The following is a 16415-nucleotide window of genomic DNA, read 5'->3' on the forward strand; positions in this document are numbered from 1 at the left end:
ATTTTTCAACTACACCTGATCTAGCCTATTCTAATCAGTTTTTCTTACCTGTTGTTACTCCTTATACTTCAGAATTGTGTTCAACAGATATCTTTCAACCCCATTCACATACTTGTACTGATTCTCCTTCACAAACTCTTTCAGAAACCAATCAACAATCTTCTAGTACACCCTCATTTTCTACACCAGACACATATAATTCTGCCTCACCAACAAACCATATCTCACCAACACATAGTCCACCAGCACCAAGAAAATCCACTAGACCCTCCAAACCTCCATCTCACTTGAAAGATTTTGTTTGTCAAAAGCCTACCAGACACTGGTGCAATTTAGTTGCCTATGACAGTTTACCTATGCATCACAAAGTGTTAGTTGCTGCTCATATGGAGTTAATTGAACCAACTACTTATTCTGAAGCAGCAAAGAATTCTCAGTGGATTGAAGCTATGGACAAAGAAATCACAGCTCTCCAAAACAATAAAACATGGGATTTTGTTTTGCTTCCTAAAGGAAAGAAGGCAATTGGTTCTAAGTGGGTCTACAGAATAAAGAAAAATGCTGATGGATCAGTTGAAAGATATAAAGCTAGGTTGGTTGCTAAGGGTTTTACCCAAAAATATGGCATAGATTACCATGAAACTTTCTCTCCTGTGGTAAAAATGTCTACTGTCAGATGCTTGATTAGTCTTGCTGCTAGCAGAAACTGGAAATTGTTTCAGCTGGACATAAACAATGCTTTTCTCCATGGCACACTTGATGAAGAGGTTTACATGAAAGTGCCTGAAGGTGTGACAGCTCCTCCTGGTTTTGTTTGCAAACTTAATAAATCTCTATATGGTCTTAAGCAGGCATCAAGACAGTGGTTTGCTAGACTCCACCAAGAACTCAAGTCTCAAGGTTTTCACCAATCCAAGAATGACTATTCATTGTTCATTAAGAACACTTCATCAGATATCACTGTGGTTGCAGTTTATGTTGATGATATCATCATCACTGGGTCTAATGAATCTGTTATTACTGATCTAAAGAACCATCTTCACCATACTTTTAGCATCAAAGATCTTGGTGTTCTTAATTTCTTCCTTGGGATTGAAGTTAGTCATACAACTGAAGGATACATTCTCACACAGAAGAAGTATACCAAAGAGTTACTTCAAGATTGTGAGTTGGATATATCTAAGCCTGCTGTCACCCCCTTTCCACTCAATCTTAAGCTCTCTAATGAAGGTGAAGATTATCCCAATGCTGAACTCTACAGGTGCTATGTAGGGAAACTGAATTTTTTAACTCATACTAGACCTGATATATCTTTTGCAGTTCAAACTCTCAGCCAATTCATGCATTCTCCCAAGTACCAGCATATTGATGCTCTCTCTCACACTCTTAGATATATTAATAGCACTGCTGGTCAAGGGATTTTGTTGAAAGCAACTGACAAACTTACTCTTCAAGCATTTTCTGATTCAGACTGGGCTGCTTGCCCTACTACAAGAAGATCTGTCACAGGGTATGTTCTTCTTCTTGGCAACTCACCTATCAGTTGGAAATCCAAGAAGCAATCTACTATTTCTAAGAGTTCCTCTGAAGCTGAGTATAGAGCAATGTCTCATGCTGCTGGTGAAGTGACTTGGATCATTCGATTACTTGAAGAACTAGGTGTCACTGATCTCAAGCCAGTTGTTCTGCATTGTGACAATCAGTCTGCCATACACATAGCCACCAATCCAATCTTTCATGAAAGGACAAAACACATTGAAGTGGATTGTCATTTCACTAGGGATAATGTATTGGATGGTTTACTCCAATTAAGTTATCTTCCCACTCAAAATCAGCTTGCTGATCTCTTCACTAAAGTCCTTCCTGGTGCTCAACACAGAAATCTATCTAGCAAACTAGGCATGGTTCATACCTTCCCTATGTCTAGTTTGAGGGGGGGTGTTGGTTTACAGCATTGCCAGCATGCTGATCAATCGTTCATTGTAAGCAATGCAGCCATACATCAGCACAACAACAACAGCAACAACCACATCAATGCTCTAAAGTCCAAGCAAGCTTCTAGAAGATTTCCTAACTGATTTCCCTTGAAATCAGGAGGTTGTTAGAGCTGCATATTTATGATTCATGTAATGATATCTTGTATGTAATCTGAGATGTACAAACCAAGCATTCCCATTGGTTTAAACACATCACTAGTTGTAGCCAACAAAGCTGTATATATACAGCTTGATCATTGTAATTCATTTTCATGATTCATCAATAAAAACATTCTCTCTTTCTCTTAATCTTTTCTAAGACAGAATTCATCCTAGAAGGAGAATTCTGACATTATATTTGTACAATAACTACTCCTTGTCATTAACCAATTCAAACCATTATTTTTTAACATTGTCCAAATGTTGAACATACTTGATATTTGTTGCACTATAGTGTCATATATATCCATACAAGAAATCTCGTGTTCATATGAATAGTTTGTTCTAAAACTTTTACTATTTTTTTTTTTTTGATAAATTCTAAAACTTTTACTATATCCCTCCCTTCTTTTTTTTCCGAGAAAATCAACGTTTGTCATTCTATTAAAGCTTTGTTTTCGAGGATATAATAGGAATAATGTACATCCCTAAATATGTATCTATTTTGGACGGTCTTAAAATACAACACCCTATACTAATTCACTCTCTTAATTAAAGAATACAAATTTTTATATAAGGCGGTTTTACACAAAAGACCACATTGGTGCCATATAAGTCAAGAGATGGAACCAATTAGGTAAGCAATGAAACTAATTAGTTAAACAATGAAACTAATTAGTTAAGCACTGGAACTAATTAGTTAACCGCTTAAAACAATTAGTTAAGCAATAGAACTAATTAGTTTAATGATGGAACCAATTAGTCAAGCAATCAAAGCGGTCTTTTCGGTAAGGCGGTCTTAAACAAAAGTTACCGATTAAAGAATGACAATTATGACTAATGCGATCTTAACCTAGTGGCAAAAACAAGGGATATGTAGATCTTATGTTCGAATCTCCATCACTCGTATTTATCACTGTATGAATAATTGTAATGGCGTAATGCATTGGTGGCTCGTGCTAGAAAAACATACATCTAACCCATTAACGGGCATATGATAACCATCTGATTGTATAAATAATAAAATTTTCCTGAAAATTGAGTTTTATAATTATTAAATTTCCGTCCTTGATTGATGAACGTGAATAAATTAAAGCTTCGGCAAAGGAGTAGAAAGATGAGGGGTGTAATTAGAGGGAAATAAAGGGGAGCGTGGCAAAGGCAAATGCAAAGACAATGTTTATGTGAAATTCAGAAGACGTTATTGTCAGTTCCATTGACTCTATAAGCTCCTTTTGCTTGACAATTGGCGCCTCTTTTCTTCCAATTCGACCCCTTTTTTTCTTTCTACTTCTTAACGGCCAAATCAAACCTCATGGCTGATGGCTAGACCTGTCAAACGGGTCGGTCGGGTCGGGTTGTAAAAAATTATTTTCGGGTTCGGGTTAGATCGGGTCGGTCACTTTCGGGTTCGGGTTTACAAATGCTTGTTCAAGACCCAGAACTTTCGGGTTCGGGTTGACCCAACGGGTTGAGAGATTTTAAAACGCGCATTATATTTTCATTAATTTAGGTGATAAATATACAAAATATGGGCACAAATTAACAAATTTTCCTACATAAGTTTATATTAGTCAAATTCAACCGTAAAATGGCGTATAATTCAAATTAAAATCATATTACACACAATAATAGTAAAAATAGCGTGTTTATTATGCTTAAATTTTCTCATAATCGCATTTATTACTATAAATACAACGATTTTCAATCGGTCGGGTCCAAAACGGGTTCGGTCGGGTTTTGACCCATTACTTTTCGGGTTGCTCGGGTTCGGATAAAATCGGGTTACGGGTCGCAAAATCTTGTTCGAAAAAAATGTGTATGAACCGAATTATCGAAAAGATTATAGTTCTGGGTCTTGAACAAGCATTACCTAAATTTTTTAGCATTTGCATGCCATTATAATATGATTGGACAGTTTTCATGACCATGTTTTCGTAGAGGGGCCAAAACTACATGAATCTTCTAACTATTTCATGAAGAAAACACTTCCAACCACAATTTCTTGTAACCAATGTACTTTCTATTTAATGAAAGAAAATCATACTATAGCCTGTAATGACAGATCACCCTAACTTACCTCTAGCTTACCTCTTTCGAATGATCGAACCAACATAAAATGCTTGTTCAAGACCCAGAACTTACCTCATTCGAAAGAGGTAGGCTAGAGGTAAGTTAGGCTCTTATTGCTCTTGCTTTATTTTGGTTTCCTCCTTTTTTTTTTTTTTTTACTCTCTCCGTTCCTGAATACTCGCAACGGTTTGACTTTTTGCACTCTTCATATAATTCACTTTGACCCTATTTTATTTATAGTATATGAAAATAAGTGTTAGCATATAATATATTGTTGGTTTCATCTTAATATATATTTTCAAAAGACTAATATCTTATAAGTTTTTAGAATATATAATTGAAGATATTGATGGTCAAAGTTGTGCATTGGCAAACGTGTCCAGTCAAACTGTTGCTAGTATTCCGGAACGGAGGGAGAACTATTTTTTGGTTTAACTTTTGTCTGTTTGAGCTTATATTTTGTATCATCTATCATCTGTTTTGTTCGACTTATTTTGACTTATTTTAGATAAAATAAGTTCAGATATGATAAGTAAATAAAAAAAAGTGTTTTTTTTACAGACATTTTCACACATAAATAAATTTATTTTAGATAAAATAAGTTCATATAATATATGTTCAAGCAAAATAAGGAGAATAGGACACAATCGGAACAGGTAAAAATAAGGTAGAAGAATAGAGCATCAAACTTATCTGACCTTGTTAGTCTTATATTTATACTTAGAATTTTTAACATTAAACCCAAATAAATTAGACTATCTTCGACCTACCCGGCATAAAAAAAAAAATGAAACCTCTTGAAGGGGAGGGTGAAAAGAGAAAAAGAGAAATTATCTACACTTATCTGAACTTATATGCTATAAACTTATATTATCTTAACTTACATGCTTTAAACATCATATCTGAACTTATTAATTAGTCCTATATTTATACCTATTAATAAACGAACTTAACATATCTCAAGTTATACCGTAAACTTATCTTATCTTATGCTATAAACTTATCTGTATCTAATTATATAAAGTTATTAACCCTTGGCCTTTCCGAACTTATTAGCTCCGGTTTAAGAGACCCAAAATAAATTAAATTAAGGTTAACATAACAAAGTTTAAGTGCTGACAAAATAAACTTTATAATGGAAACAAGCTTAGACTTACAAATAAAAGGACGATGATATAAGTCGCAAGTTGCGACAACAAAATGTTGTCACAATCTTACGTGTCGGCGTTTCATTGGTACATATAGGCGCCACGTAGATTACGCGTCCTCGATTTTTTTTACTATCAATTCAATATTTTTACTATGAAAATATATAAATAAGGTAGACTATACAATATATGAAGTAAACAAATATTTATTATATTTATAGTAAATATATATTTCCTTTTATCTTATATATTACAAATTTAAAAACTAAAAATTATAATCTAATAATATAATTTTGTGTAATTAAAAAAATACATCAATTTAATTTAAAAAATACACTGATATGTAATCTAATAATATATTTTATGTAAATAAATATACATAATTATACATTACTTTAAAATATTATTTTAATTTTAATGATTAGGTTAGTTTTAGGTTCTTTTTCAGTAAAAGCTAGTGCCATTCATCTCTCCGGCCACAATACACGCAGTCAATAAACCAATAAAGACGAAATACCTTTTTTCTAATAGTTTTTTTTATGTACTATATTTTTATTTTCTAAGTACGAGTATAAATTAGTAACTGTATTTTTTTATTTATTTCCTATATCATATAAATAATTAAAAGTGTTTTTTTTCTTCTAATTTTCTATATACAAATTAGAATTATTTTTCTGAAATAAAAAATTACATTATTCAATTTGTAAATTAGAATATTAAGATTTTCCTACCTCTTTTGTAACATGTATAATAGGTTATATAATCTAAATATTTTAGTGTTCAAACACATTTATGACACGTAGGCGTGCCATGTCACCACTGTGACACGGCTTTAAGGTCGCATGTTGCGACCTTTATCATTTCCGCAAATAAAGTTATGCTAGTATGCTACCGTAAAAACAAATTTAAATAATTCAAGATAAGTTCATACAAAATAAATTGAATATAACAAAGTGTTATATTGCACGATTAAATGCGAATATTATTGACAATATATATTATATATGTACAATGAAAATACACATCTAACTGAGAAGTAATTACATGTGGTCCTTATCATTAGTAGACAAAGACTTCGCTAATAAAAATGATTATGATAATTACTTAAACAAGCAAAGAGAGTGATATCATATGTCTTTGTTTCTTCATACAACACCAACTGGTAGTGTGGTACAGAGTTATCGAATTCTAAGCCTTAATTGCTGGTGTTTAACTCTTTAAACGCGTAGAACAAATATAATTTGATTTAATGGAAAAAGAAAACAAAGAATTTTCAGATATTTAATTTTCAAAAATGCTAACCAGCTAATTTCTTAGTAGGCAGTAGTTTTGGAATGTTTCATTACCACCTCAGCTAATTAGGAGTCATATAGGACTAACAAACACAAACCTCTATTATTGCCAATCATAATTCTAACAAATTCTCTATAATTATATGGTTCATTAGTTTGACAAAACATGTTTGACTTACTACTTTTACTGAATATTTTATTTTGACGTGGATGAGTTATAAGGACAAATCAATTATAAATGAGAATGAAGTATTCGAACCTATGATCTCAATATACAAGCCCTTGATTTTAACTTTACTGGCCTTCTTGCTACTACTACGTACGCTGTATTACAGAGTATTCGTATTAAGGATGATCAAAGTTATTACACTATTCAACGTTATTACTCTTTTTTCTCCCTTATGAGATATACCTAAATTTTTTAGCATTTGCATGCCATTATAATATGATTGGACAGTTTTCATGACCATGTTTTCGTAGAGGGGCCAAAACTACATGAATCTTCTAACTATTTCATGAAGAAAACACTTCCAACCACAATTTCTTGTAACCAATGTACTTTCTATTTAATGAAAGAAAATCATACTATAGCCTGTAATGACAGATCACCCTAACTTACCTCTAGCTTACCTCTTTCGAATGATCGAACCAATTATCCATCAAAAAAATGTGTATGAACCGAATTATCGAAAAGATTATAATTCTTTTTTTTTTGTTTGTTTGGAGGAAGGTGGGAGTATTTGAGTTATGATTAAAATTTTCCTAAGCTCAAGTTCTTAATTAATTCTAATTAACATTTAACTAATGTACTCATAATTCGATTTAATCTAATTTATACATGTAAAACAAATCATACTAGTCTCTAATGACAGATCACACTAAGTTATCCTTTTGAATGATCAAATCAATTATACGAAATAGAAGAATGTATGTGAACTAAATTATCAAAAGGGTTATAATTTTTTTTTTCTTTCGGTTGGAGGAGGGTGGAAGGATTAGAGTTATGATTAGATTTTGTCCTAATGTCAAGCTATCTCAAGTTCATAATTATAATTAACATTTGACTAATGTAATCATAATTCCACCTAATTTAATTTTTCACATATATACATATAAATATATTAAAAAAAAGAAATAAGGAACAAATTTTTGTCTTCCGTTGGTTGGTCCCTAATAAAATATACTCCATCCCATATTCCATAATTCCATACCCTTTCCTTTACCTTCGAAGAGGTTTGAACACCAAAAAGGTCCAAAAACCAAAGGTAATAAGAAAAGAATAAAGTCGCCAACCTTATACTATAAATACATAATTTATCATCCAAAGTACCCTAGAAAATAAAACTACTCCTCCTAACAAACACGTCCTTAACAAATTTAAAATTAAAAATAAAATACAAAAATCAAGTGGGCTTTGAGCTGTGATTTAGCTGGCCCTTTCTCCCCACCCGCCTTCCTCACTAAATATACACATACAACTCTCCTCACATTTCATTCACAAACCCCCAAAAATCCTTATTATTAATAATAAAAAAAAGGAAAAACAAATTATCAAAAACCAACAACAAAAAGAAAAACCCCTTCTCCTCCTCCTCCCCCTCCTCTCCCTTCTTCTTCACCTCACACTCAAAATCTCATTCTCTCTCTGACTCAAACAACCCACATTTCTCTCAGATCTCTTTCCCTGCAAATTTTGCTAATTAAACTTCAACAATCTGAGAGCAGCTCACTCTCTCCCTTCTCTTTCTTTCTCTTGTTGTTTGTTAGTAATTGAACAAAGATATATAGGATTTTTGTCAAATTTGTTTGAAATTTCTGGGTTGTTTTATAGATGTCTCATGTGAGATGAAGAAGACAACAACAACCCACCCTTCTAATTCTTTCTTCTTCGTCTCTTATCTTTCCCTCATCTTTATCATCTCCGCCGCGTTGTTGGCGGGGACATCATCGGGTTTCGTCGGAAATGGGAAGCTCAGTGAGGCGGAAGTGAGGTACATTCAACGCCGGCAGCTTTTGTACTACAAGGATGAGTTCGGCGACCGGGGGGAGAAAGTAAGCGTCCCACCTAACCTGAGTTTCGCTAACCCGAGGTTGAGGGACGCCTACATTGCTCTTCAAGCGTGGAAACAAGCTATTTTATCCGACCCGTTTAACTACACTGTTAATTGGGTCGGATCTGATGTTTGTCATTACACTGGTGTTTTCTGTGCTCCTGCACCTGATGATCATTACACTGTGACGGTTGCAGGTGTCGATCTTAACCATGCTGATATCGCCGGGTACTTACCGGAGGAGCTGGGTCTTCTTCGAGACCTTGCTCTTTTTCACATCAACTCGAATCGGTTTTGTGGAACTGTGCCGCAGAGGTTTCGCAACATGAGACTGTTGCACGAGATAGATCTGAGTAACAACCGCTTCGCTGGGAGGTTTCCGAAGGTGTTGATTACTTTACCGAGTTTGAAATACTTGGATCTAAGATTTAATGAGTTTGAAGGGACGGTCCCTCGGGAGCTTTTTGATAAAGATCTTGATGCCATTTTCATTAATCATAACCGGTTCCAGTTTGAGTTGCCGGATAATTTCGGGAACTCACCGGTGTCTGTTATCGTCCTTGCGAATAACAAGTTCCATGGTTGTGTGCCGGAGAGTTTGGTTCACATGGAGAATTTGAATGAGATTATAATGATGAATAATGGGTTCAGATCTTGTTTGCCGAGTGACCTTGGTTTGTTGCAGAATTTGACGGTGTTTGATGTCAGTTTCAATGAGTTGATGGGTCCGTTACCGGAGTCTATTGGTCAGATTATGACCTTGGAGCAGCTTGATGTGGCGCATAATATGTTTTCTGGGAATATTCCGGCGAGTATTTGTAAGTTGCCCAACTTACAGAACTTTACTTTCTCGTACAATTTCTTTACCGGTGAGCCACCTGTTTGTTTGCGGCTTGCTTCCACTAGTGACCGCAGGAATTGTATTCCGAGGCGCCCTGTGCAGCGGTCTTCTTCTCAGTGTAGAGCGTTCTTGTCTCACCCTGTTGATTGCAGCTCCTTCGGCTGTGGTGCGTCTACTCCTACACCATCTTATCCTGTTAACCCACCTCCTATCGTCGTTTATCCTTCGTCACCGCCTCCTCCAGTGTTTTCTCCTCCCCCACCACCTCCTCCTGTGTTCTCTCCTCCCCCACCTCCTCCTCCAGTGTACTCCCCACCACCACCCCCACCATCTCCACCACCGCCTTCACCCCCACCTCCTCCTCCCCCAGTCTACTCTCCACCTCCGCCTCCTCCAGTTTATTCTCCACCTCCACCACCTCCCTCACCACCACCTCCATCTCCCCCACCACCACCACCACCTTCCCCACCTCCACCATCTCCTCCACCACCATCTCCACCTCCGCCAGTATACTCTCCTCCACCACCGCCCCCATCACCACCTCCTCCTTCACCGCCACCACCCTCACCCCCACCGCCTTACATTTACAATTCACCACCCCCACCTCCTTACTTGTACAATTCACCACCCCCACCACCACCTTACATTGAACACCCACCACCTCCAGCATCACCGCCACCTTGTCCGGAACATCCACCACCATTCATGCCTCACCCATCACCTCCTTATGTATATGTCTCACCACCGCCACCAGCTCCGACATACCAAGGTCCAATGCCACCCATCTTCGGATTACCCTATGCATCACCTCCACCCCCACCTTTCTATTGATTCTTTTGAGATGGATATGAATTTTTCACCTCTAACTTCCCCTCTATTGTTGAAAACCATGATCAAATTCTCAGCTACCATTATTATTACTTCAACTACTAGTACTATCATCACATTTTATTTCACTTCTTCATCAATTGGTGTTTTCTTTGGGCAATACTAATAAAGAGGTTGTTGCGAAAGGGTAACAAGTTTATATGAGAGTTTAGTATGTCGTTCTGTATCGACGGCGACAACGACAACGACGAGCAGCCGTGAAAGAAGTGAAAACAAAGAGGAGGAGGAAGGAGGAAGGTCTCTGTATTCCACAAAATTCATTCAGAAAATTGTTAAATGGATATTCTGAGTTTGTCAAATAAAAATTGGTGCAGCCGGGTCGGAAACAAGAACAAAATTTCAAAAAAAAAAAAGAAAAAAAAAGAAGAGTAGGATTTGCAGGGGAAAGTGTATGTATATAGGCTTTTGTTTATGCAAATTTGAGGAACAACCATAAATCTTGATGGCTGGCTAAGGGGGAAATTTGCAGCTAAACACTAATCCCTGGTGTTGCTGCTAGCTGCTGCTATGTGGGTTTTTGTTATTAATTTCTTTTTTTTCTTTCTTATTTATGATCATACCTTTTTTTTTAATTTCATTTTGATTATTCTCCATATAGTATAATTTTGGAACATTTTTACTTTGTATTCATTTTCTCAGAATTCATATCACTTTAGTTAGTCTTTTTTTCTGTTTTGTTTGTGTTCATATGTTATGTTGCACTATGTAGCAGTAGTTCTTCCATTGAAGAATTTGATCACGTCGATGAATTTGGGAATGTACAATCTATATATGAATTCTACGAATATAAATAGAATCAATCAAATTTATGCATATTAGATGATATTTTATTTCTTAGCTCGTAGTTTGATTTCGTTGATTCTTGGCATGTTAAAAGGGGTGAGAATTTTGTTGCTAGTCGCCTTGATAGGTTAGTGCCGTTTGGTTTTGAACAAGTTCGTGAGAACCTCAGAGGTCTCCCCACCCGTATGTACTTATGGATTCTTTAACCATCAAGTAAACAAAATAGTCAACCGGAAAATAGCACAAAAGTGGGTGCCCCATTTGTGCTCCCAAGAACCAAAGTCTACATCAAATCGTCAAGATTAGGAAATCCACATGGGGTTGGTTAAATGGTGATCCAATTCTTTTCAACAACTTGTTTTCAATCTTTTGTTCTTGGATTTGGACAATTGAGTGCTAGTTGTTTCCAGCTCTTTGCCCCGAGCGCGGAAATAATTATGTGATAGTGATATAGTTTAGGTGAAATGATTAAAACCAGGGATGGAGTAACATGAAGGATGTTAATATAGAATGTGATCTGGTGAAGTGGTGATCCATAATTTTCGACCGAGGCAGGGGAGGTTGAGACTTGAGAGAGATAAATGAAATAATGTTTAAAGCATAGTAGTTCTAGTTTAGAGGTCAGAATTTTTAAGATTAATTAATTAGTACTCCGTAGATCAGTGTCACGAGATCCCACCATTATTTGTTCAAATTTCAAACTTGCTTCAACTATACACTTTAATCCCCCTCCTTGAATTCCGGGAAATTATGATCAAACCCCAAGAAAAGATACAGCCACAAAGAACTTTGGTGCAGGATTTTAAAAGAAATCTTGGCATTATTTAACCCATTTCAGGGGGGGTGTTAATCCTTTTTTTTAAAGGATTATTCATTCTCGATGAAATCATGTGTTATCGATGTTACTAATGTGTAAGCCGTTGGGGTGGGACGAGTAAATCATTCTCAGACTTTCTGATTTCGTGTTGCAAAGTAGGAAATGCAATAGCGTGAAGGGAGCGGAATTTCGGCATGCTCTGATGTATATCAGAGGCATTTTGTGTACCATTCATTGAAAAGAAAGTACTATTTTATTAAACGGAGTACCATTACGATAAAAACATGTACCACTACGATAAAAACATGTACCATTACGATTAAAACATGTTGTTAAGGGAAGAATTACAAATAAAGATCATAGTCAACGCATTGACTTTGCATAACTGAATTCTGTTATTGACTTTCTGTTATTTGGTGTAACTGAATTCTGTTATTCAGTGCTAGCTGGAATTGTAATATATATACTCAAATGCTGTAAGCTGAGATTCATTCATGAAATATATTACAAACTCCTCTCTAAATTCTCCTTTCTTAATTCTCTCTTTCTGTTCCATTCTGTTTCTATTTCTGTTCTTCTTCTTCTTCTTCTTCTTTCTTCTTCTTTCTTATGCTGCAAGCTATCTCTTTCTGTATTTTGATGGTTCTATTACAAAACTGATAACAGGATTAAGAATCCTGTAACATTGGTATCAGAGCTAATTTGATCACATTCGATCAATTAGACAGTGTGATCTTCTGAAAAAAATTGAGAATCGACCTGGAACCAAATTGATTGATTAACTGGGAATTCAATCTGGCTCCTGCAACCAGACGAGCAGCAATGGATGATCACTTGAGGCAATTGGAGGAAAAGTTGCTCGAGCAATCAAAGAGGGTTGAAAGTCAATCTGTTCAGATTGAAGATCAATCCAAGAAATTGGATGGGGTGATGAATCTGTTGCTGGAATTGAGGAATCAGATGAGAGATTCCAGTTCTGAACACAGCAGACACAATGACACTCCAAGAGAGGGTAATACTGCTAAACCTATTGGATATAATCCAAAAATTTCTTTTCCTAAATTTGATGGAACTAATAGTAGAGTCTGGATCAAGAAATGTAGCAGATATTTTAGCCTTTGCAACATCAGTGATGATCATAAAGTAGATTTGGCTTCACTTAATATGGTTGATAAGGCAGAAAAGTGGGTAACTAGTTACTTGTCAACTAAAAGAAATGTGGATTGGGGTGAGTTTTGCCTAGATTTATCTGCTAGATTTAGGGATAATAGGGGCACCAACACTGTAGAACAGTTTAACAAATTGCAGCAAACTGATTCTATAGAAACTTACTTGGATAATTTTGAAGATTTGAAATCAGATGTTATAAACACTCATCATGGGTTACCTGAAGAATTTGTGTTGGAAAGCTTTATTGGGGGTTTGAATCCTATTGTTAAACCCTTTGTTAAAGCCTTTAGACCCAATACAATTGCTGAGGCAGTTGAATTTGCTAGGTTACAAGAAGAACAACTAGCAGCATTTCCACAGAAAGCATATACTTCTAAACCATACCCTTTTAACTACAATCAAAAGGCTATACAAGCTGTACCTCTTAACTCCAGCAAACCCATAAACACCAACCTACCTGCATTGCTACCTACACCAAACACAAAACCCACTCAAACAACCAAATTCAACCCAAGATATAACAAGAACTTTAGACACATTCCGGCAGATGTGAGAGCTGATAAAATTGCTAAAGGTTTGTGCTATTACTGTGATGCACCCTATGACAGATCACATAAATGCCAATTTAAAGAACCACAGCTGTTTACTGTGGAAATATCTAGTAGTAATGAGGATAAGGGATCAGAAGTCAGTGAGGATGATGGGGATGATGATGAGCTAGATAGTGCTGGGGTAGCTGAGCCAATTTTGTCTCTTAATGCATTATCTGGAAACCAGAACTTCCAAACAATGAGAGTGACAGGCACTAGAAACAACAAATTGTTCCATGTTCTAGTGGATTCTGGAAGCACTCACAATTTCTTGGACCTGGAGCTGGCTAAGAAAATGGGATGTGCCATTGAATCTATACCATCACAGCATGTAACTGTAGCTGATGGCAATCATTTAGCATGCCAACATGTTTCCAAAGGTTTCACTTGGACTATGCAAGGGAAATCTTTTACAGCTGATATGATGCTAATCTCTTTGGGGGGCTGTGATATGGTTCTTGGAGTCCAATGGTTAGCAACACTAGGACCTATATGTTGGGATTTTAAAGCCTTGCTTATGGAATTTCACTTGGATGGTTGTCAGTTTGTCTTACAAGGTATACACCCACAGAAAGTGAAAGTAGTAGAGGGTGCTCCTTCAGCAAAGTTGTTAACCAATGCAGTTCAACTCTGTTTGTTACAAGTAAGAGATATGTCTTTTCACCCTGTACAACAATCAGTTACTCCACAACAAGGGGACAGTACATTGGAAGCTTTGAAAGAGCAGTACAAGGATATATTTGCTGACCCTGCAGAATTACCACCTCACAGGGGAGTATTTGATCATACAATTCCATTGGAACCCAATGCAAGACCAGTGAACATCAGGCCTTACAGATATCCATTAAGGCAGAGAGATGTGATTGAGCAATTAGTTCAAGATATGCTGGAAAGGGGTGTTATTCAAAACAGTTCAAGTCCCTTTGCTTCTCCTGTAGTGTTGGTGGGAAAGAAGGATGGCACTTGGAGATTATGTGTAGACTATAGGGAATTAAACAACAGGACTGTTAAGAACAAGTTCCCTATACCTGTTATTGATGAGTTAATTGATGAATTAGCAGGTGCTTCAGTGTTTACTAAACTGGATTTAAGGGCTGGCTACCATCAACTTAGAGTACAGGAAAGTGATGTTTACAAAACTGCTTTCAAAACACATTCGGGTCACTTTGAGTTCCTAGTTATGCCATTTGGTTTAACCAATGCACCTGCCTCATTTCAGAGTTGGATGTATCATGTTTTCAAACCTTTACTCAGGAAATGTGTTTTAGTTTTCTTTGATGATATACTGATTTACAGTAGATCCAAGGAACAACATTGGTCCCATTTAACTCAAGTGTTTGATCTGATGAGATGTAACAAGATGTTTGCCAAAGCTAGTAAATGTTGCTTTGCTATTGACAAGGTTGAGTACCTTGGTCATTATATTTCTGCCATGGGGGTAGAGACTGATCCCAATAAGATAGCTGCTGTGGAAAGTTGGCCTGTACCAACTTCAGCCAAAGAATTGAGAAGTTTCTTAGGCCTGGCTGGGTACTACAGAAAGTTTGTGATGCATTACTCTCTCATTAGTAAACCATTAACTGATCTGTTGAAGAAAGGAGCTTTTGCTTGGTCTGATACAGCTCAGAAGGCTTTCAATACCCTTAAACAAGCTTTAGTTTCTGCACCTGTCCTATCAGTTCCTGATTTCTCTAAAACATTTGTGGTAGAGACTGATGCATCTAATACAGGGATTGGTGCAGTATTGATGCAGGATAATCATCCTTTGGCTTTCATAAGTAGAGCTTTAGGACCTAAGTGGCAGAAATTATCTGTGTATGAGAAAGAGTTGCTTGCTATTGTGTTTGCTGTTCAAAAGTGGGAGCAATATTTAATGAGCTCTCATTTCATTATTAGAACAGATCAGAAAAGTTTGAAATGGCTTCTCCAACAGAAAGTATCCACACCATTCCAGCAATTTTGGCTTTCTAAACTTATGGGGTTTGACTATGATATCCAGTACAAATCAGGAAGGGAAAACTTAGCTGCTGATGCTCTTTCTAGAGTTCCTGGTGCCACCATTTTGTGTATGGCAATATCAGTTGTTCAATCTGATCTTACTGCTTTGATCAAAGCCAGTTATGTGTTGGATAATACCTTGTTAGCCATCATTACTAAGTTGCAGAATGGTGAATTTGTTGACAACTACTCATTGCAAGATGATTTACTCAGGAGAAAAGGCAAACTAGTTTTAGGATCAGACTTGACTTTAAAGAATAAGGTGATCAATTGGTTGCACTCTTCTCCAGAAAGTGGACATTCAGGAAGAGATTTAACCATTAAGAGGGTCCAAAGTCTCTTCTACTGGAAGGGATTAGCAACAGATGTGAGGTCTTTTGTCAGACAATGTAAGATTTGTCAATCTTCCAAGTATGACACTGCAGCTAGTCCTGGTTTGTTGCAACCATTACCTATTCCTGAAACTGTGTGGTCTGATATCTCTATGGATTTTATTACTGGGTTACCTAAGTCAGGGGGAAAAGATGTCATATTTGTGGTGGTGGATAGGTTGAGCAAATACAGCCACTTTGTAGCTTTATCTCATCCTTACACTGCTATTCAAGTGGCTCAGTCATACTTAGACAATG

The 16415-nt window shown here is 36.3% G+C and overlaps 1 protein-coding gene across 1 annotated transcript; it reads left to right on the forward strand.

Moving 5' to 3' along the window:
* Positions 1-7989: 7989 nt before the first annotated feature.
* On the forward strand, positions 7990-11098 carry LOC110792910 (leucine-rich repeat extensin-like protein 4). The gene has a single exon (XM_021997729.2). It carries the CDS (start codon positions 8494-8496, stop codon positions 10369-10371), a length of 1878 nt encoding a protein of 625 aa, XP_021853421.1. The 5' UTR covers positions 7990-8493; the 3' UTR covers positions 10372-11098.
* The last annotated feature ends 5317 nt before the right edge of the window (positions 11099-16415 follow it).

The sequence above is a fragment of the Spinacia oleracea genome, chromosome 2 (genome assembly GCF_020520425.1).
Source record: "Spinacia oleracea cultivar Varoflay chromosome 2, BTI_SOV_V1, whole genome shotgun sequence".
NCBI classification, from domain to species: Eukaryota; Viridiplantae; Streptophyta; class Magnoliopsida; order Caryophyllales; family Amaranthaceae; genus Spinacia; species Spinacia oleracea.